A 21,877-nucleotide genomic window follows, 5' to 3' on the forward strand; every position below is an offset into this window, starting at 1 on the left:
ATACTACACCAACCCTTTCCTCTTATATTCCATGAGTACATATATTTAGCATATTTACCCTGACACATCATCCATTCACACCCATACCCACACACACAAACCCTATCACACCGTTCATACAATTCATCAAGGGCTTCCATGTGGGGCAACATGCTGGTTACCCACGCACACATACTGTTAAGTTTGACACTTAGGCCAATGATCCAGACAAGCCACCTCCAGAATACCCTCCCCACCCCCTTTTTCTTTACCTCACACATATATAGACACTAATATCTCTACTGTCTATGCCTCACAGTCCACACCCACCACAGAATCACAGTCGGTCTCCCCTATTTCCCAATCAAAACTCAGCATCAACCCAAAAACATCAAGGGGTCCCAACACCTATGAAAACATAATGAGCAAACACCATGACCGAGCACAGAAATTAATATCACTTTACATTTCAAGGTGATCCTACAGGGGGAGAAAGGTGGGGGGAAACAAAAAATGTGAAGCCAACCATGGTTAACCTCCTCTTCTTCTTCTTCTTTGCGTTTGACAGCTACGCAGTCAGGGTCGAAGTCCAAGGGATGCCACATACTCAGACGTCCGGTGAAGATCGGCTGCCGTCCCCCAGAGCTTGGTGTTGAGGTCAGCACCCCCAGGCCAGGACTGCTGCCGCATCTTCTCATACAGGGGGCAGTCTTGGAGAATATGGGATGGGGTCTGGTCAGCCTGGCCGCAATCACATAGGGATGTGGCTGCCACTCCAATCCTCTTCAGGTGTGCTTGGAGGCCGCAGTGTCCTGTGCGAAGGCGGTAGATGGTAGTCTGGTGTCTTCTCTCCAGTGTCCTGATGGGATCTTGGTGTGCCTGGTAGCCTCCGTTCAGGGTGACCCAGCCTCTTCGGAATCTGCTGCGGATTTTTTTTTTCTTCCTCATACGTGGCAGGAATGGTTGGCTGTGTGAGCTGGCTTCCTTCCTTAGCGAGGTGGTCTGCACGCTCGTTGCCTGGGAGGCCTACATGTGCAGGCACCCACTGGAGGGTCGTTGGGGCTGTTTGGGTAAGGGTTGTGAGGGAGACCTTAAGGGACTGGATCAGTGGACCAGGATCAGGGAAGTCAAGGGCCTGGAGTGTGGACATGGATGGTTAACCAAAACACTGGACTCAATATTCAATACAAGCTTGTAACAGTACCAAAAAAAAAAAAAAAACCAAAAAAAAACAAAGAAAAACAAACTTTGCAAAAGAAATAAACATTTACATCTATATTTATAAATGTTACAAAAGGGAAAATCACAAAAAGACAAGACAACCTTACGTACGTGGTCATTCTTTAACTCTGTTACTTAAACTCTGTTACTTTCTGCTGCCAGTCTCCCTCTGAGATCGTGAAGCAGATGGCACATTTATCAAGTCCATCGACCTTCTGACAAGATCTTGAGATGGGGGTGATTATTGATTCACAGTTCAGTTCACTGCCTAGTGTGTAGCTGAGTGGGGGAGGGAGGGGGACGTGCAGAGTCCCTTCCATCATCATGTGCAGGTGGAGTGACCTTAACACAATGACGGCCGTGGTTATAAGCATGATGTAAACTGTCCAGCTCTGCCAATCTTCGCATATCAGATAGCTGTTATTAAATATTATTCAGCTGTTAGAGCGCTTCACCAGCAGACACCTTGCTCACGCCCGTTTCATGAACGATGTCAGCTTGCGTCATGGATAACCACTGAGTATGCCCCTGCTGTCCGCCCTCATTCTCCTGGCCTTCCCAAGATCTGGTCCCTGTGTGACATTTCTCTCTGACACTCACTTAGGTCATTTGTGGAAGTGTTTATGGCCAGAGCCATTGCCACATCAATGTCAATCAATAATCAATTCACTTTGTCTTACACTTTAATTATTCTTGACAGTACTAATTTTTGCAGCAGTCATATCTGCTCATCTGCAAACTACATATATTCCATACTTCCAAGCCCATGTACAAAACATGAACTTCCTTTCATGCCAGCTTTTCATATGCAACTGATGGTCTGCCACCCACAACTGCGACAAAATAAAACAATTGTCTGGCTTAGTGTTCATATACGTGATGGCAAGAACATATCACAAATTGAGAAACAGAAGTGATGTAATCCTGCCTTTCTGAGGTTCAAATCTCAAACCATGATTCTGAGGTGGCACCTTCTCATTGGGTAGAACTGACTGATTAAACAAGACTTACCTGGATGAAAAGGGTGCCCCGAAAGAATTATGGTCCCACACTTTGTATTAAAAATAAAGTCAGACAGATCCACCCTGAAATTCTTTTGGAATCTGAAAACCAGGATATACACTGTTTAAGATTAATGCCCAGATAGCTAGTGCGCACGCTCAAACCATAATTCTTTCAGGGCGCCCTCTCATAGGGTAGAACTCCGATTAAAATTCAACTTCCAAGTAAGTCTCGTTTAGTCAATCAATTATATGTTTATACTCTTCTTGAATTAAAATATACACCCCACCCCCGCCCTCCCCTGAAAAAGCTCTCATTTTTATGATTTTATGTAAAGTCAAATCATAACACATTAGTTGATGTTCCTTTCAAAGTACAGCAGAACAAGTTTTAAAACAGGGATATAATTATTATCTGGCATCACCTCATTACCCATGTGCACCACAGAGAAGTTTACCTGGGCATGGTTGATCCTGGCTGCCAGTTCCTTGGAAGCGAAACCCCCGAAGACAAGGGAGTGAATGGCACCTATGCGGGCACATGCCAGCATGGCCACTATGGCCTCTGGGATCATGGGCATGTAGATCAGCACCCGGTCCCCCTTCTGCACCCCGTGCTTCATCAGCACCCCTGCCAACAACCGCACCTGACACACACACACACACACACACAATGCTGTATATACCTACACCAAGATGCTGGTGTGAAGAAGACACTAATACAGATTACGATGATGAACGTGAAGGAGAAAGAAAACGATAAAACAGAAAGGAACAAAAGGCAAAGCCTTCAAGACTCACTTGTGCTTCACACTTTATCCAGTCAAGGAATCATGAGGAGAAAAAAAAAATTTACAAAATCGTTGAAAAGTGCTCTGTATTAAATATGATATATAAAATGAGATTGGGAGGAAAAAAAAAAAAAAAAGGAATATGAGCGGGATCGAACCACACATGTTTAGTTCCGAAGCAAGCAGACTTGCTGCTGCGGCACATCTGATGTCAATTGACTAAATTCAATACTTGAAGCAATGTTGACATTTTCTTCTTCGTGCGATAAATAGATGTGATTGTAGTGGACATAATAACGCCATTTAAATCATGTTTTTTGTGTGTTTTATTATATCTTGATTATTTTTATTTCAGCGGTAAAGGAGACTTTGCTATCCCTTCAAGCACAAAGCAACACATGGTAGATCTCTAGATCTGCACGAACCAGCTGAGGCATACAACAAGCTGAAAGAAACGGTTGATTCCATTTTTGACTCACTTGTGTAAACAAGTGAGTCTATGTTTTAACCCGGTGTTCGGTTGTCTGTGTGTGTGTGTGTGTGTGTGTGTCTGTGTGTCCGTGGTAAACTTTAACATTGACATTTTCTCTGCAACTACTTTGTCAGTTGACACCAAATTTGGCATAAAAATAGGAAAAATTCAGTTCTTTCCAGTCATCTTGTTTAAAACAATATTGCGCCTCTGGGATGGGCACAAAAAAATAAAGAATGAAGCCTAATTATATGCAAACTGCATTTACTGTTATATTTATATTTTTTGTATTCTCTAAACTTGGCACTTTGATCTGATATTCTGACCCAACAGCTAGAGCAGTCATTATTATCATTTTTTGTTCAAACAGGAACTTCTTTTCCTAAGCATGGAAGTTTTATTTATTTTGCAAACGTTTTGATGCAGATAGTAAAAAAAGGGAAATTACTCTGTAATGCTAGTGGAGTTAATTTGCTTTAAACTGATCTTTCTCATCTTAAACATTACATTTTGAAACAAGAGAGGCAAGGCCTTCAAGACTCACTTGTGATGCACTTTAAAAAAAAAAATCCAAGCTTTTTATGTATTGAGTATAATTTCAAAATGTAATGTTTAAGGTGAGAAAGATCAGTTTAAAGCAAACTAAGTTCCCCAGCACAGTAATTTCCCTTGTTTTAATGTCTCCACCAAAACGTTTGCAATAAATAAAACTTCCATGCTTAGCAAAGGAAGTTCCTGTTTGAACAAAAAATGATAATAATGACAGATCTTTTGTTGGGTCGAATATCAGATCAAAGTGCCAAGTTTAGAGAATACAAAAAATATAAATATAACAGTAAATGCATGATACTCAATACATAAAAAGCTTGGATTTTTTTAAAAGTGTATCACAAGTGAGTCTTGAAGGCCTTGCCTTTCTTGTTTCTTTTATGTCCACAGTCAAAAGTTCCTGCTGCGACATGGTGTTACACAAGGTGGTGTTCCCTCACCAATACTATTGTTGCTTTTCATCGATGACCTGCCCAGGAGAATCAAGGCTGCACTGCATGCTGACAAACTGGTGATGTGGTGCAAGGAGAAACATGTGACCGCAGCCACCTATCACATACAAATGGTGGTAGACAAGTTCACCAGCTAGGCTGAGGAATGGTGTGTCGCTGTTAAAAAAGGGCAAGTCTTCCACCACCCTTTTCTCCTTGTCACTAAAACAGAAAGCAGGCACCATCACCATGGGCAAATTCCTTCTGACATAGGATGAAGAAACCTAACAGCATTCAGGAAAATGGAAAAGCTTATAAGCATCCAATCTCTCAACCTGAGGAGAGAAACTAAAAGCATGTTACAGGCAGAAAAGTAAAGTGCTTGCCCAACCACCCCATGAAACTGAAAGGCCTCACCAAACTAAGAAGGAACAGCTTTGTCCATGAAAGCAAACAGCTGTCCCAGCAATAACAGGAACAGGTGCCACAGGACATACTCCGCATGCACCCATCAGAAATGTGAGACATCCAGGTCTTCATCACAGTTCCCTACCTCACTTCAAATGACACACATAGCGACTCAGTCAAGCAGTCCCTCACAATGGCCATGAAAGTCCCCGCAGGAAACATGGATTCATATATATACTGACGAATCAGCAACTGACGCAGTGGCCAGTGGGGGCACAGGCATCATGGTGCGCTTCCCTGAAGGAGAGACAGCTGATGTCGGTGTTGCCACTGGCAAACACTGCACTAACTACTGTGCAGAGACTGGGGCACTCATGCAAGCCACCTCCATGATTCAAAACTGCGATAATTACTGCAGCTGAGTAGTCTTCCTGGCAGATGCTCAATCAGTGCTGCAAGCCCTTCAGAACAACTCAGAACAACAAGCTCCAACCCTTGTCAACAGTGTTAAAGAAAGTGGCTGGAAGCAGATGGGAGGTACTCCAGTGGATCCCGGCCCATTGCGGAGTCCCTGGGAATAAGCAAGCTGATGGGCTGGCCATAAAGGGCACTTAGGGGAGCAACCCAACAACAGCATCAAATTCAGTGAGATGAAGTCCATCATCAAGGCACTTTTGGCACCTACAACAATCAGGGACGACTACCACACAGTACCCAAAGAACAGCAAAATGTCCTGGTGAGACTTGGCACCAGTCACAACAAACTGAACAGTCACATGTACCAAAAACTGAAGCTGGCGCATCTCCCACCTGTCTTTGTGAACAGGAAGACCAGATAGTGAAGCACATTCTCCAAAACTGCCCCCTGTACAAACAGGCAAGACGAGACGTGTGGCCTGTCAACACTCCAGTCACGACCAGAATATATGGCAACCACCAAGAGCTGGAGAAAAAAAGATCATTCATTGCCAGAGTTGGACTGATGGTGTAGCTGTGAACACCAAGAAGAAGATGATTTATATACAAACTGTAGCATGCGAGATGGATAGCTCTATAACAATTGTTTCTGTCAAATGCCAGGGCCTGAACAGCAGTAAAGAATATATATAAAAAAAAAAGAAGAAAAAGTAGAGATGTATTCCATTACTTAAAGAACAAAAAATACTCAATCTATTTTTTTTACAAGATACACATTTTGAGAAAAATAAGGAATGATGCATCATTCCTGAGTGGGGTTATCAAGTTTAATTATCACGCCATGCATCTAATGCCATAGGTGTTGCCATACTTTTAAAGAACAATTTTGTATTCAATGTCAAAAGAGTTCTTAGAGGTGACAGAGGAAACTGTGTTATTGTGCTAGCTGAAAATAAACAAGCTGACATCCTTTTTGTTAATATTATCCAGTCCTAATAGAGATATCCCAGAATTTTTGGATAACTTTAGTGAAACAAATTAAAGGTTTAAGCAATTTAATAACAGGTGGATATTTTGATTTAGTATTTGATCCAGCAAGAGATAACTATAATCAGTAAAAAAAAAAAAAAAAATGTTAACAATCTAAAGGTTATTGAGATGGTAGACAAAATGATTAATGATTTCACATTAAACAATATCTGCAGAGATTCAAACTAAGGTAGGTATCATAGGTATACATGGATAAGAACTAATCCATTTCAACAAGCTAGGTTGGAGTTTGTTCTCATTTCAGATCAAGTAGTTTCTTTTGTGGAAGATGCAGATATTGATTATGGGTGTGGGACTGACCACTCATAATCCTGTAAAGACTAATGTTTGATTTTGATTTTGATGTGAACGCAACATTTTCTGGAAACTTAACTCATCGTTATTAAAGGATAAGGCTTATTCAGATGAAATCAATGATGAGATTAGAAAGGGTAAAGAATATGCAATTAGTCCATATTCAAGGGAGTTCTGTTCTGTTCTTGTTGTTTATAGTCCAGCACAGGGCCACATCAGGACTGTCAAACCATACAAATGGTCAACCACGTCAACACAAAACTGTCACATCTACCAAAAAACACTAAGACAAACCCACAAAATACAGTTCATGATGCAGTATCCCAACCATTTAGCTCCTTAGGGCAAATAAGACAAGCCATTCCACTTAATCTATCATCCCCAGATTGCAAAAAATCGTTAAAAAAAAATAATAATAATAAAAAAATTAAAAAAACAACAACTTCAAAGCCAACCAAAAAAACCCCAAACAAACAAAAAAAATGTCCCAAGTGAATCAAGACAGCGTGTCTAAGTACCTCTGAACATGATCAGCGAAACCTCATTGCAGTGAATGGTCTCCTCTGAAGGGTGACCTCATGGCTGCCTGTCACCATCATTGTGAACTGACGGTAATTGAACTGTGACACAATGAGCCTGTGTGTCTGTATTAGAGGGAGCTGAGACACAGGATGTTGGAATGGGTACAAAAGATGAAACCACTTTAAAAACAAATACATTTATTAAAAAAAAGAAATAATATTAATACAAAAATATTCAACAAAAGAGACATATACAAAAGGAAATCAAAGGAAAGAAAAGAAACAATGGGGAGAAATGAAAGGAAAATAAAAGCAAGAGAAGAATTAATGTTGATTTTGTCAAGTCAACCATGAAGAGCACTTCAAGGTGTCTGACAACCACTACTTCAAACACCCTTCACCATAAAATCCACTTTACACCAGCTAATGACACTATGGTAATGTGACACACCCAAATGAAAGCAGTGAATGTGACACATTAAACGTTCCAATTTTATCTTGAAACACATATCAGCCCACCATAAAAAAAAGGATGGCTGCCTAAAGGGCAGTGTGGAGTTGCAAACTGTGATGAATAAGTATTGTATTACTTTTTGTCACAACAGATAAATTCTCTGCATGTCATTTGGGCTGCTCTCCACAAGGACAGCACGCTGCCACAGTGCAGCACTGCCCTTTTTTCCTTTCTTTTTTTTCTGTCTTCAAGTGTATTTGTTTTATTAACAAAGTGGGTTTTCTTTCTACAGAATTTTGCCATGGGCAACCATTTTGTTGCCATGGGTTCTTTTACTTGTGCTCAGCAGCTAGAGACAAGGAAGCAGCACCTTTTCCAGTAGCTCTTTGTAGGATGTGTGGGTGATGGTCCGTGTGACAGGACTGTCGTGGATGATGGCCGTCTGGTCCCCGCGGCCACCCTCCACATGGCGGTCCAGGGCATTGTAACAAGTGTTCAGCTCTCCACCCACAAACCTGATACAATACACACCTCACAACAAATCACACAGACCACTGATGAATAAATAAGAAATAAACATATAAGTAAAATTAAGTGGTAGTAATTAGCAGTTGTAGTAGTAGCAGTAGTTGCAGAATTGGGACAAAATCAAGCGGTAAAGCCTATACAGTCCCTAATTCGTTGTTTTGTAACAAAGCAAGGTATAATCAGGTGAAGGTTCCACACTCAAAGAAATAAATAAACTAACAAACAAGCACCTACAGAAATGAATATGAATAGGTACTGTTAATGGTATAATCCTAGAAGATCTTTCTGCTGCTTTATTACAGGTCTGACAAATCTATTGAGCCCCCACACTAACTCCACCTCTGTTTCAGTCTTTGTGACTGAAGTATCATTTAAAGAATTCAAGCCTTTTTATCGGTTTCAAATAGAAGAATTTGGTGTGTGCAAGGGGTATCAAAATGATATTCGATCCTCAGATAGTCCACTTCTATAAATCACAAAAAACAATAGTGGCTCATGCATGCTCTCTCTCACCCAACCACCACCCCACCCAAACACACACACACACACACACACACACACACACACACACACGTGCGCGCACGCACACACGCACATACACACACAAATATGCATGCACACATACCCTCCACATAAAATTACAACAAAACATAACAGCAGGACCACCACTGAGCTAGTGCACTCATCCCTGTTTTTCTAATACTCATAGAGAGAGAAAGGCAATGATATCAGTAATAAGAATAACCATGCTAAAAATTATACACCATCACAACACAGATCACAACCATAACATTATTGTAAAAGAAATAAATAAATACAATGAAACAAATATAAAGCTCTCTTAAATGATTTCACATATAATAATTTCTAACTCATCATCCTATATTCATGATTCTCTTCAAATTTTATTGAATCATAAAATGAAATAATATCCATGACATGAAATTGAATCCTCCTTCACACAGACAGACAGACAGACAGACAGACAGACACACACACACACACACACACACACACACACACACACACACACACATCCCTCAACAACAAGAAATTAATAATAATACCAGGCAAAAACCAAACCACAACAGTGTAATGTTCTCAACCCTTGCTGCTTGATCTACCCTATTCCTCAAAAAGTAAAGGCAATAATAACAACAGCAACAACAATAACAACACTACTACTACTAGTAAAAGTAGCAGGAGTAGCAGTAGTAGTATTAACAACAACAACAATTATAACAAAAGCCAAAGTATAAACAATACTACCAACCATGCAACATCACAACACAACCAGTAATTGCAACAAAAAGGCTGATTATCATAATATTAATAACAGAAACATCAAAAACGTAAGTAGGTGAATAAGATTCTTCAAATAGCAGTTATATCATAATATGATTACTTCTGAATGAGGCTGGAGAGGAAGGAGAGTGATGGGGCTGGAGAGGAAGGAGAGTGATGGGGCTGGAGAGGAAGGAAGGAGAGTGATGGGGCTGGAGAGGAAGGAGAGTGATGGGGCTGGAGAAGAGAGAGAGTGATGGGGCTGGAGAGGAAGGAGAGTGATGGGGCTGGAGAGGAAGGAGAGTGATGGGGCTGGAGAGGAAGGAGAGAGATGGGGCTGGAGAGGAAGGAGAGTGATGGGGCTGGAGAGGAAGGAGAGTGATGGGGCTGGAGAGGAAGGAGAGTGATGGGGCTGGAGAGGAAGGAGAGTGATGGGGCTGGAGAGGAGAGAGAGAGATGGGGCTGGAGAGGAAGGAGAGTGATGGGGCTGGAGAGGAAGGAGAGTGATGGGGCTGGAGAGGAAGGAGTGATGGGGCTGGAGAGGAAGGAGAGTGATGGGGCTGGAGAGGAAGGAGTGATGGGGCTGGAGAGGAAGGAGAGAGATGGGGCTGGAGAGGAAGGAGAGTGATGGGGCTGGAGAGGAGAGAGAGATGGGGCTGGAGAGGAAGGAGAGTGATGGGGCTGGAGAGGAAGGAGAGTGATGGGGCTGGAGAAGAGAGAGAGAGATGGGGCTGGAGAAGAGAGAGAGAGATGGGGCTGGAGAGGAAGGAGAGTGATGAGGCTGGAGAGGAAGGAGAGTGATGGGGCTGGAGAGGAAGGAGAGTGATGGGGCTGGAGAAGAGAGAGAGAGATGGGGCTGGAGAGGAAGGAGAGTGATGGGGCTGGAGAGGAAGGAGAGTGATGGGGCTGGAGAGGAAGGAGAGAGATGGGGCTGGAGAGGAAGGAGAGTGATGGGGCTGGAGAGGAAGGAGAGTGATGGGGCTGGAGAAGAGAGAGAGAGATGGGGCTGGAGAAGAGAGAGAGAGATGGGGCTGGAGAGGAAGGAGAGAGATGGGGCTGGAGAGGAAGGAGAGTGATGGGGCTGGAGAGGAAGGAGAGTGATGGGGCTGGAGAGGAAGGAGAGTGATGAGGCTGGAGAGGAAGGAGAGTGATGGGGCTGGAGAGGAGAGAGAGAGATGGGGCTGGAGAGGAAGGAGAGTGATGGGGCTGGAGAGGAAGGAAGGAGAGTGATGGGGCCGGAGAGGAAGGAGAGTGATGGGGCTGGAGAAGAGAGAGAGTGATGGGGCTGGAGAGGAAGGAGAGTGATGGGGCTGGAGAGGAAGGAGAGTGATGGGGCTGGAGAGGAAGGAGAGAGATGGGGCTGGAGAGGAAGGAGAGTGATGGGGCTGGAGAGGAAGGAGAGTGATGGGGCTGGAGAGGAAGGAGAGTGATGAGGCTGGAGAGGAAGGAGAGTGATGGGGCTGGAGAGGAGAGAGAGAGATGGGGCTGGAGAGGAAGGAGAGTGATGGGGCTGGAGAGGAAGGAGTGATGGGGCTGGAGAGGAAGGAGAGTGATGGGGCTGGAGAGGAAGGAGTGATGGGGCTGGAGAGGAAGGAGAGAGATGGGGCTGGAGAGGAAGGAGAGTGATGGGGCTGGAGAGGAGAGAGAGAGATGGGGCTGGAGAGGAAGGAGAGTGATGGGGCTGGAGAGGAAGGAGAGTGATGGGGCTGGAGAAGAGAGAGAGAGATGGGGCTGGAGAAGAGAGAGAGATGGGGCTGGAGAGGAAGGAGAGTGATGGGGCTGGAGAGGAAGGAGAGTGATGGGGCTGGAGAAGAGAGAGATGGGGCTGGAGAGGAAGGAGAGTGATGGGGCTGGAGAGGAAGGAGAGTGATGGGGCTGGAGAGGAAGGAGAGAGATGGGGCTGGAGAGGAAGGAGAGTGATGGGGCTGGAGAGGAAGGAGAGTGATGGGGCTGGAGAAGAGAGAGAGAGATGGGGCTGGAGAAGAGAGAGAGAGATGGGGCTGGAGAGGAAGGAGAGAGATGGGGCTGGAGAGGAAGGAGAGTGATGGGGCTGGAGAGGAAGGAGAGTGATGGGGCTGGAGAGGAAGGAGAGTGATGAGGCTGGAGAGGAAGGAGAGTGATGGGGCTGGAGAGGAGAGAGAGAGATGGGGCTGGAGAGGAAGGAGAGTGATGGGACTGGAGAGGAAGGAGAGTGATGGGGCTGGAGAGGAAGGAGTGATGGGGCTGGAGAGGAAGGAGTGATGGGGCTGGAGAGGAAGGAGAGAGATGGGGCTGGAGAGGAAGGAGAGTGATGGGGCTGGAGAGGAGAGAGAGAGATGGGGCTGGAGAGGAAGGAGAGTGATGGGGCTGGAGAGGAAGGAGAGTGATGGGGCTGGAGAAGAGAGAGAGAGAGATGGGGCTGGAGAAGAGAGAGAGAGATGGGGCTGGAGAGGAAGGAGAGTGATGGGGCTGGAGAGGAAGGAGAGAGATGGGGCTGGAGAGGAAGGAGAGTGATGGGGCTGGAGAGGAAGGAGAGTGATGGGGCTGGAGAAGAGAGAGAGAGATGGGGCTGGAGAAGAGAGAGAGAGATGGGGCTGGAGAAGACAGAGAGAGATGGGGCTGGAGAGGAAGGAGAGTGATGAGGCTGGAGAGGAAGGAGAGTGATGGGGCTGGAGAGGAAGGAGAGAGATGGGGCTGGAGAGGAAGGAGAGTGATGAGGCTGGAGAGGAAGGAGAGTGATGCGGCTGGAGAGGAAGGAGAGTGATGGGGCTGGAGAGGAAGGAGAGAGATGGGGCTGGAGAGGAAGGAGAGAGATGGGGCTGGAGAGGAAGGAGAGTGATGGGGCTGGAGAAGGAGGAGAGTGATGGGGCTGGAGAGGAAGGAGAGTGATGGGGCTGGAGAGGAGAGAGAGAGATGGGGCTGGAGAGGAAGGAGAGTGATGGGGCTGGAGAAGAAGGAGAGTGATGGGGCTGGAGAGGAGAGAGAGAGATGGGGCTGGAGAGGAAGGAGAGTGATGGGGCTGGAGAGGAAGGAGAGTGATGGGGCTGGAGAGGAAGGAGAGTGATGGGGCTGGAGAGGAAGGAGAGAGATGGGCGGGGGTAAACAATTAAAAACTAATTATACATGTACATTGATTATAAGGAAAATCCTATAAAAAAAAAAATTTTAAACCAACATAAAAGCATGACTGTCAACCTGAAGAAGCCCTTCTGCATATGCATAAAATATCTCAATTGTATTTTCACTGTTGAATTATTTAACATAAATAAACATTGTGCAAAGCATCAATATTAATCCTAATTATAAGTGATATTGACAGATATCAGTAATAGTACAGCTCTCCCTTCTCTCATCCACAAAGTATATGATAGACCTTGAAATAAATAACAAGGTACCTTTATGAAACAGCTAGCAGTAACACAAACTGATGAATTATCACAAATAAATGAATAATAAAAATAATAATTCAATACAAGTTTCCTTTATTTATATATTTTTAAGACTACAATTTAAAACAACATATTTGCTCTCAGTTGATAACAAGCACAATCCTTTCCCTGCTTAACTGAAGATATTTGTTGTTGTTTTTTTAACTGAAACCAACCCCTCCCACCCCTTTTCCTTCCCCCTCCCTCCCACTGCATAATTTACGAAATTAACAAAACAGACTCTAAGCATATTGTTCAAATGATATATCTATCCATCATCTCTTTTTTGACTGTCCAAAATTACCTATTAAAAATTATATAAAACACAAGACCTGTAATAAATTTAGTGAAGTTCTTTTCAAAAAAGAAATTGAAATAACTTCAACCTGTGTGCAACATGCAGCTCTCAAACCCCTAACTGGCAAACAGTTATTAAAAGTTCTGTTGAACATTACAACAATTATTTCACTTTCTTTTTGACTACTTCAGTAAAAAAAAAAAGTGAGTCTATGTTATAACCCGGTGTTCGGTTGTCTGTGAGTGTGTCTGTCTGTCTGTATACATGTATGTATGTATGCCTGACAGTCCGTGGTAAACTTCAACATAGCCATTTTCTCTGGAAATACTTTGTCTGTCCATATCAAATTTGGCCTAAAAATAGTAGGACAAAAATCTTCACAGTCATACCAATAACAGGCTGTAAGTTGCCTGAATTAAGCAGTGTTTCTGGCTCATTAACGATTTATTTCGTTGAGGCTATTTCCGGATTCCGAAAACACCATTTTACTGCTTCCCAGTTGCCAGAACATAGGCTATGCTTGGTAAGAAGACGGCATGACCTCATTTTTCTTGTTCACAATTAAAAGGAAAGAAATATAAATTCTGGACTGAACACATGAAGTGACACTAAATACATCATTGACATGTTTACTGCATATGAATATTCTAATGTGGACACTGAATTATAATAATAATAATAATGATAATGTTCATTCATATAGTGCTCTTTCTCTGTAATGGCTCAGGGCACTTTACATGAAAGAAAAATATTACAAGTTACATAAATCATTCATGACCACTCTTTCTCAAAACCCCTCCCACCCTCACACACTCTCCTTTTCCCACTCTTCATACATCCAAAGTGAGCTGAAATGGGTGTAGAACAAGGAAGCTGAGAGTGCTTATAGATAGGTTTTAAAAGGATGAGTTTTTATTGAGCAAAAAGCAGAAATAGAATCAGAGGCACAGATATGATAAGGAAGGTTGTTCCAGATGTGAGGAGCAGCAAAGAAGAAAGAGCGTTCACCATTGGTTCTTGTACTGACACCAGGGAGTTTCAAAAGAACAGTCAGAGGAAGAGTGGAGATTTCTTGCAGGAGTGTAAACACTGATAAGCTGAGAGAGATATATAGGTCCTGCAGAGTGGAAAGCAGAATAGCAGAAACACGCAACTTTGTACTTAATTCTCGCTTCAATGGGGAGCCAATATAGAGTGCGGAGGTGAGGAGAAATGTGATCAGTATGTGGACTCAGAGTCAGACAGGCAGCATTGTTTTGAAGCTTTTGAATTCACTTAAGAATATTATGTGGACAGCCTATGAGAAGAGAGTTGATGCAACTAAGTTCACAACTGACTATGTGTATCAGATTTACTACCTGAGCATGCATGCTGTGGTTTTGAGTCAAGAATGACACCAAGGTTCCTTGCTGATTTAGAAAACTGAACTGTAGCATCACCAAACACAATAGAGGCATGAAAAGAAGTAGATGTGGACATAATCATAGCTTCAGTTTTGTCATCATTTCACTTAAGTTTGTTGAATGTCATCCAGGATTTAACATCGAATTAACTAGAATGAACATAAAAGAAAAATTGAATCAACCATTTCACTGAGTTTCGGTCAACCTTGTCTAGGCTGGTCTTGTGTATATCTTGTTTTTTCTTGTTCGCAAACAAAAGAACAGAAATACAAATTCTGAACAGAACACACAGTGACACAAACTACCCGTGCCTAATCGACGTGTTTACTGCATATGAACATTTTTAAGTGGATACTGAATTCTTCTTCTTCTTCTTCGTTTGTGGGCTGCAATTCCCACGTTCACTCTCATATGTACACGAGTGGGCTTTTTTGTGTATGACCATTTTTATATCCCACCATGAAGGCAGCCATACTCCGCTTTTGGGGGTGTGCATGCTGGGTATAATCTTGTTTCCATAACCCACCAAACGCTGACATGGATCACAGGATCTTTAACGTGCGTATTTCATCTTCTGTGTGTGTATACACACGAAGGGGGTCAGGCACTAACAGGTCTACATATAAGCTGACCTGGGAGATCAGAAAAATCTCCACCCTTTACCGACCAGGCACCGTTACCAAGATTTGAACCCGCAACACTCAGATTGAAAGTCCAACACTTTAACCACTCGGCTATTGCGCCCGTTGGATACTGAATAAACTAGAATGAACATAAGAGAGAAATTGAATCGACCATTTCATAGTTTCCTGGCAAGTGTATCTAAACTTGTCAAATATCTGTCTGGATCCAGAGAAAACGGCTATATGTTGCAGTGTGCTTGAGGCAATGATAACGTCTCCTTTACCGTCGACTTAAAAGAATTCTTAAATGTCAGAGATATATACCAAAATAACATGATAAAAACAACGTTATCACTTCAAATACCACAATCAGTTTATCACATTTTTGAACAACAATGGTGCATCCGCAATAATAAATGGAGTCTCCTGTCGGACCGATGGATGAGTAGGCAGGTAGGCTTATCTGTCGGTGTGTGTCCTCATATGGGAGAAGAGGCTGATTCTGGATGCGCAGCACTTCCCACAGGTGTTTAAGGGAAAACATCTCCAGAAGTTGAGCCGAGCTTCCTTCGCTCACACTTCTCCTTAATGGCCAGCGTTCTCTTGTTTTCAAATGTCTTTATGCCACTAGAGCACAGCATCTTCCAGCAAGAGCGGTCAAGGGCATCAGTTTCCCAGGAAGCGATGTCTATGTCACAGGCTTTGAAGTTTGTCTTCAAGGTGTCCTTGAAGCGCTTGCAGGGTCTTCGAAGTTCACGGTGGCCTTCCTTCAGCTGGCCATACAAAAGCATCTTCGGGATCCTGCTGTCTGTCATGCGGACAACGTGTCCTGTCCAGCGTAGCTGGCACTGGATCAGCAGGCTTTCAATGCTGGGCAGGCCGCTCCTCTCTAGGACCTGGAGGTTGGAGACCCCGTCTTGCCACTTTATGCCAAGGATCTTTCGTAGGCATCTCTGGTGAAACTGCTCGAGTTGTTGAATGTGACGACGATATGTTGTCCATGTTTCACAGCAGTACAAGGTGGTCAGCACAACAGCTCTGTAGGTTTTGATTTTGGTGCTGAGCCTGATGCCTTTATTGTTCCACAGCCTGTTGTTGAGTCTGCCAAAGGCGGAGCTGGCCTTGGCGATGCGCAGCGTCACTTCTGCATCAAGGGCTCCATTGCTGCATAGGGTGCTGCCCAGGTAGCAAAACTTGTCGACTGACTTGATCTCTGTGTCATCGATCTTGATTGCAGGTGGGGAACAGGCACTGGCGTTCTGTGAGCTAGCTAGCTGGTACATGGACTCAGTCTTGCTGAGGCTGATGGTGAGTCCAAAGCGCCTGCAGGAGGTTGATAACCTGTCCATAATGAACTGCATGTCCTCATGGGTGTGTGCAGCAAGTGCACAGTCATCAGCGAAGAGGAACTCTCTCAACAGTGCCTCAAACACCCTGGACCTGGCATGGAGTCGCTGCAAGTTGAAAAGTTTGCCATCTGTGCGAAACTGAATGTAGATGCCCTGGTCACAGTCTTGGAAGGCGTCAATCAGCATGGCAGAGAAGAGAATGAAGAACAGTGTGGGTGCCAGGACGCAGCCCTGCTTCACTCCATTTACCACAGGGAACGGATCCGACATGTCAGTATTTTCCTGTACTCTCGCCTGCATGCCATCGTGGAATGATGCAATGCAAAGGAGAGAGATTCCACGGTGGTTATCGCAGGATGTTTCGTCTCCCTTCTGTTTGTAAATGTCAGGAGGGTGGTCTGGTCCAAGGCTCGGACAGGGGTTGATCCTGTGACTCTCGGCCTATATACAGCTCGGAAACCATCATGGAAGGTCTTCATGTCGTGAGCATCAGCAGCAGACTGAAGCTCTTCGGACTTTCTCTCTCACCAGATGTTCTTCATCTCACGCAGCCTCTTCTGTACGAGTTGCTTGGTTTGCAAGAACTGGTTCTCCTTCTTCTGGCAATGTGATCAGGAGCTTGGAGATTCCAGAGTCGTTCTCGTCAAACCAGTCTTTGTGGCTCCTCTTCACAAAGCTGAGTGTGTCAGCTGCTGCTGTGTACACAGCATCTCTAAAGGTGCTCCATACCTCTTCTACATCAGTCGATGCAGGAATTTCTTGGAGAGCTGCTTGGATTTGCTGCTGCAGCACGTCCTTGGTGATATGTAGGAGGTGGATGTTCAGCTTCCTATGGGGTTTCTGCCTGGCTGGTTGGAGCTTGCGAGCAAGTCTGATGTTCATCTTGCTGTGTACCAGGCGATGGTCCGACCAACAGACTGCTCTTCTCATGCAGTTTGTAATGGAAATATCACCTCTGTTCCTCTGCCGGACAATCACATGGTCCAGCATGTGCCATTGCTTGGAGCAGGGATGCATCCATGTGTTCTTGTACATGTCCACTTGTTGGAAGAGGGTGTTGGTGATGGTCAGTCCATGCTGCACGCAGAGCGAGAGCAAAAGCAGTCCGTTGGAGTTGCACTTGCCAGTGCCGTGCTGTCCTAGGACTTTTGGCCATGAGGGGAAGTCCATGCCAACGTGGGCATTGAAATCCCCAAGGATGATCAGCCTGTCCTTTCTGTATACCGCTGAAATGGTGCGGCTGAGCTCCTCGTAGAAAGATTCTTTGATGTCATCAGGGTTGGTCATCAACGGGGCATAGCATCTGATAACTGTGGCGAAGCGATCCTTGGACAACTTCAGACGCAGGGTCATCAGCCTATCGTTTATCCCATGTGGAAGGCTGTGAAGCTGTCATGCAAGTTTGGTTCGTATGGCAAAGCCCACACCTGAGGTTCTTGGGGTGCCATCTAGCTTCCCAATGCATAAGAAGGTGTAGCCCCCTCCAACTTCCTCCAGCTGTTTCTCCGGCAAACCTGGTTTCGCTCAGGGCTGCTATGTCCACCTGGTAGCGATCAAGCATTCTAGCAATGAGCGCTGTGCACCTTTCTGGTCTGTCATCTCTGGCACCCAATGTCAGGGCATGACTCCTGGTTCTTTTCTTCTGTTGTTTTCAACCGCTAGTGTTGGATGTCCAAGTTGGTGCGGTTTCCTACTAGGTACTAGGCGAGGCAGGCTTTGTTTGGGGATCCTTTTATCTCCCCTTCCCCGTGTGGGGAGAGCAGTGCTGTCCCTAAAAAGGGCTGCTCTGACACTGTGGGAGGATACGGGTGCCACATCTGCCCCAGTCTACGGCAGACGACCATCACCCCACAGCCACCTGCATGCAGAGGCATGATAGGAACTGCCAGCAGCATCCTCTGCCTGTCCCCATTACCACTTCTCCATCGCTGCAGGGCTTGGGAAAGCTGGGTGTTGAAGGGCTAGCTCGTCGTTCCGACATTAGCCTGGTTGCCTGACCAGCACAGGTGACTTTTTTTAGTGAGGAGGAGTTGTGCAGTCCCTTCCCCACTCTCTCGCCTACCGACGCTCACAGTCCCACAGGTGCAGATACTGCCACGTGTAGGACGGCCTCAGCAGGTGCAGGCTTTTTCTTCAGAGCTCCGTCTCCTAGGAGGACTTCCAGCCAAGGATAAAAGTTCCCCCTGCCCTTTGGTCATCCTCTTCCACCTTCACAGCCATTGGGAAAAGTTTCCTCCTCCGCCTGTTCCATCGTTGAGAGACGTCACATGCGGCAGGTAGTACTGGGTTACATGGTACCAGTAGCAAGGGCTATGTCCCAGACCTGACACACAACATCTGCAATAGTGCTGTGACTAAGACAATTTCTTTCCACCCAAATGTGCTGAGTTCAATTTTTTTTTTTTTAACCTGAAGCTTTATAACAAAAACAGAACACAATTTAACAATTAAATGTATTTATTCATTTATCTATATCTTTTTTTCTTTTTCTTTTTTTTTTTTTTTAGTGTATCACAAGTGAGTCTTGAAGGCCTTGCCTCTCTTGTTGTCTTTTACTGTGAAAAGACATCAAATAAAACACACACATACACACCATGAGTTTCCTAAGTGCAGACTGCCATTACAAGGTCAGTTCAATCATTGTCAGCACATGACCTTCACACACCTTGACATCACCACAACTCCACACAGCCAAACAACTGTGCGCAAACATGTTTATCTGTGGAACTAGTTTTCAATGTATTTGTATTTATAAACCCTTTGCCTGTTTTCTTTATACTGTGCACACAAAAAATCATAAACAGGAGGTTTAGAGGTAAAGAGGTACAAAAGATGGAGGAAAGTGTGTGGAGAAGGGGTAGTGAACAGATTAGTTGTACTGTGAGGGATTGATTGATTGGTTGATGATTTATTGTCAAAAGCATTTACAGCCATTTTGACAAGGGGGGGATTACAAAAATTAAAAGTAAATATTATGAACCACGATACACCACAAGAACACAATAAAAAGGAAAGAAAAAACATCAACAACAAAAATCATAAGGACCATCAATTGCCAAAAACCATTGACGTTTATATTCATTAATATATCTATTTATTCACTAGCATATTTCATGAATACATCTATATATATGTTCACATCCCACTTGCTTTTTATGCTGTCTGTATATTTTCCAGTGCTTTCTGTCTACAATTAAATACAGTAAGAACCTTGGATAAAGCTGTTATCGTTAATTCATTCTCGCTTTTGAGCACGTGTTGCATGCGAGTTAAATCATTCACGGGGCTAAATTCTTCAGTGAATGTGTATCTGTTTCTGATGTGTGTGTATGCAGGGCAATGAAACAAAACGTGGATTTCGTCCTCTTTCTCGAAACCGCACATTGGACAATCACTGTTTGTCTCAGACTCGGCTGGACGCCACACTCTGTGGCTTCTCAGTCCACACGCTCTAAGACTTTGATGGTTATAAACAATAAGTATTTTTCAGCGCCAAACGTATCTTTAAACAAATAGTGCCAGCTGTACTTTTCTATCTGTTCGATTTCCGAATGCCAGTTTTCTTTATAACACGAAACTAATCTGTCTTTAAAAATTGATAAGAAGTCATTTTCATATCCAACACCTTGGCATAACCATACAATTCCAAAACCATTAACATTCAAATTATACTGTATTTTCGACACCCAATTAACTTTTCCTAGTTCGTTTTGTGAATAAAGCATTTCATAGGTTTGTCTGCTGATTCTAGTTATAGGCATTCTTGTTAATCTAAGCCAGTATTTTATGCATCTCACTGCAGTTTTAATGTGTAGAGGATATCTCCCAGTCTCCCCATATAACAGTTTATTAGAGGAGTGCATAGGCATTTTCAGAAATCGCTTGATTCAAAATGCATGTACCTTTTCAACCTAGTTAATAGGTCCTGGTTCTAAACCCAAAACTTCAGAAGCATATGTAAGTATGAGTTCTATTTGTCAAATAATTTCCAGAAAAGCACAGGAACAATTCTCCCTCTCCCATAACCACGTCTTTCCACATGATACCTTCGAAATGCTAGAAGTCACTCTCAGTGTTCCCGGTCACTCAATCATCTTCTGTTGTCTCTATCGTCCTCCGCCTAGTCGTAAAAATAACCTAACATCTTCTCAGTTTCACGATGAGTTCCGAACACTACTTGATTACTACAACCTTCGTTCTGGCAAACTTATTATCCTCGGAGATTTCAATTTTCATTTCGACAACCAGACTTCCACTGATGTCAAACGCCTATGCCAATCTCTGTCCACTCATTCTCTCTCTCAGTTCGTTACAGAACCAACACACAGATCTGGCCATACGTTGGACTGGCTAATTGCACGTGAGTCTGATGCCATGGTTGCGTCAGTGACTGTAACTGACAAACTTTCTTCCGACCATTCTGCTGTTATATTCTTGCTTAATATTTCAAAACCTACCAGAACCAAAAAATCTGTTACTCGTCGCAACCTGAAATCCATCAACATTAACACTTTTTCTTCTCAAGCTGCTGAATGCCTTTCCAAAATTTCTTCCCTTACCGACGTATCCACACATTACAACACTGTCCTCTCTCAACTGCTGGATGAACATGCACCCCCCACTACCCGCATGCTCCCTGACAGACCCTCCGCCCCATGGTACACACAAGACATTCGACTTGCAAAACGCAAACGTCGCCAACTGGAAAGACGATGGCGATCAACAAAACTGCAAGTCCACAATCAAATATTCCGAAAAAAATTAAAACAAAGTCAAACATATGATCTCATCAGCAAAAACAAACTTCTTTTCTTCTCAAGTTCTCGATGCCACATCCACCAAATCTCTTTACTCTGTCATGTCAAATCTTCTCGGAACTGCAAAAAGGACTCCTCTTCCTTCTACCTACACTTTATCTGAACTCCCCAATGTCTTCTCCTCTTTCTTTTTCGACAAAGTCCAAAATACTCGTACCATCTTAGACCAAATGTCTTTCCAACCTGTTCATCCTGATCCTCAATTCAGCGGCCCTCTTCTCCATTCCTTCAATCCATTGACTGAAACAGAAGTTCATGAAATCCTAAAAGAAATGACAGTAAAATCCTGTGAGCTCGATCCTATACCAGCCTCGGTCTTTTCCCAATGTGTCTCACATCTTCTCCCCACAATCACTAATATTGTCAACTCATCCCTTCTCACTGGAACGTTTCCATCCACTTTCAAAACTGCGATCGTCCGGCCTCTTCTGAAGAAACCCAACCTTGACGCAAACATTTTAAAAAACTATCGACCAGTTTCTAATCTTCCATTCATGTCCAAACTCCTTGAAAAAGCTGTCCTCAAGCAGCTTAACAACCACCTTTGTTTCAACAATCTCATCCACCCATTTCAGTCTGC

General features: G+C 43.9%; 1 protein-coding gene across 2 annotated transcripts in view; it reads right to left on the reverse strand.

Annotated features, from left to right (window-relative positions):
• The window catches only part of LOC143301279 (acyl-CoA synthetase short-chain family member 3, mitochondrial-like), a 180,370-nt gene that overhangs the window by 146,553 nt on the left and 11,940 nt on the right, over positions 1-21,877 (reverse strand). For both annotated transcript variants that reach the window (XM_076615457.1, XM_076615456.1), the window contains exons 2-3: positions 7,959-8,103; positions 2,660-2,848 (exon numbers count right to left, since the gene is read on the reverse strand). In XM_076615457.1, coding sequence (XP_076471572.1) covers positions 2,660-2,848; positions 7,959-8,103 — 334 coding nt within the window. The remainder of the gene's footprint in view (positions 1-2,659; positions 2,849-7,958; positions 8,104-21,877) is intronic.

This window comes from Babylonia areolata, chromosome 27, assembly GCF_041734735.1.
Source record: "Babylonia areolata isolate BAREFJ2019XMU chromosome 27, ASM4173473v1, whole genome shotgun sequence".
NCBI lineage: Eukaryota > Metazoa > Mollusca > Gastropoda > Neogastropoda > Buccinidae > Babylonia > Babylonia areolata.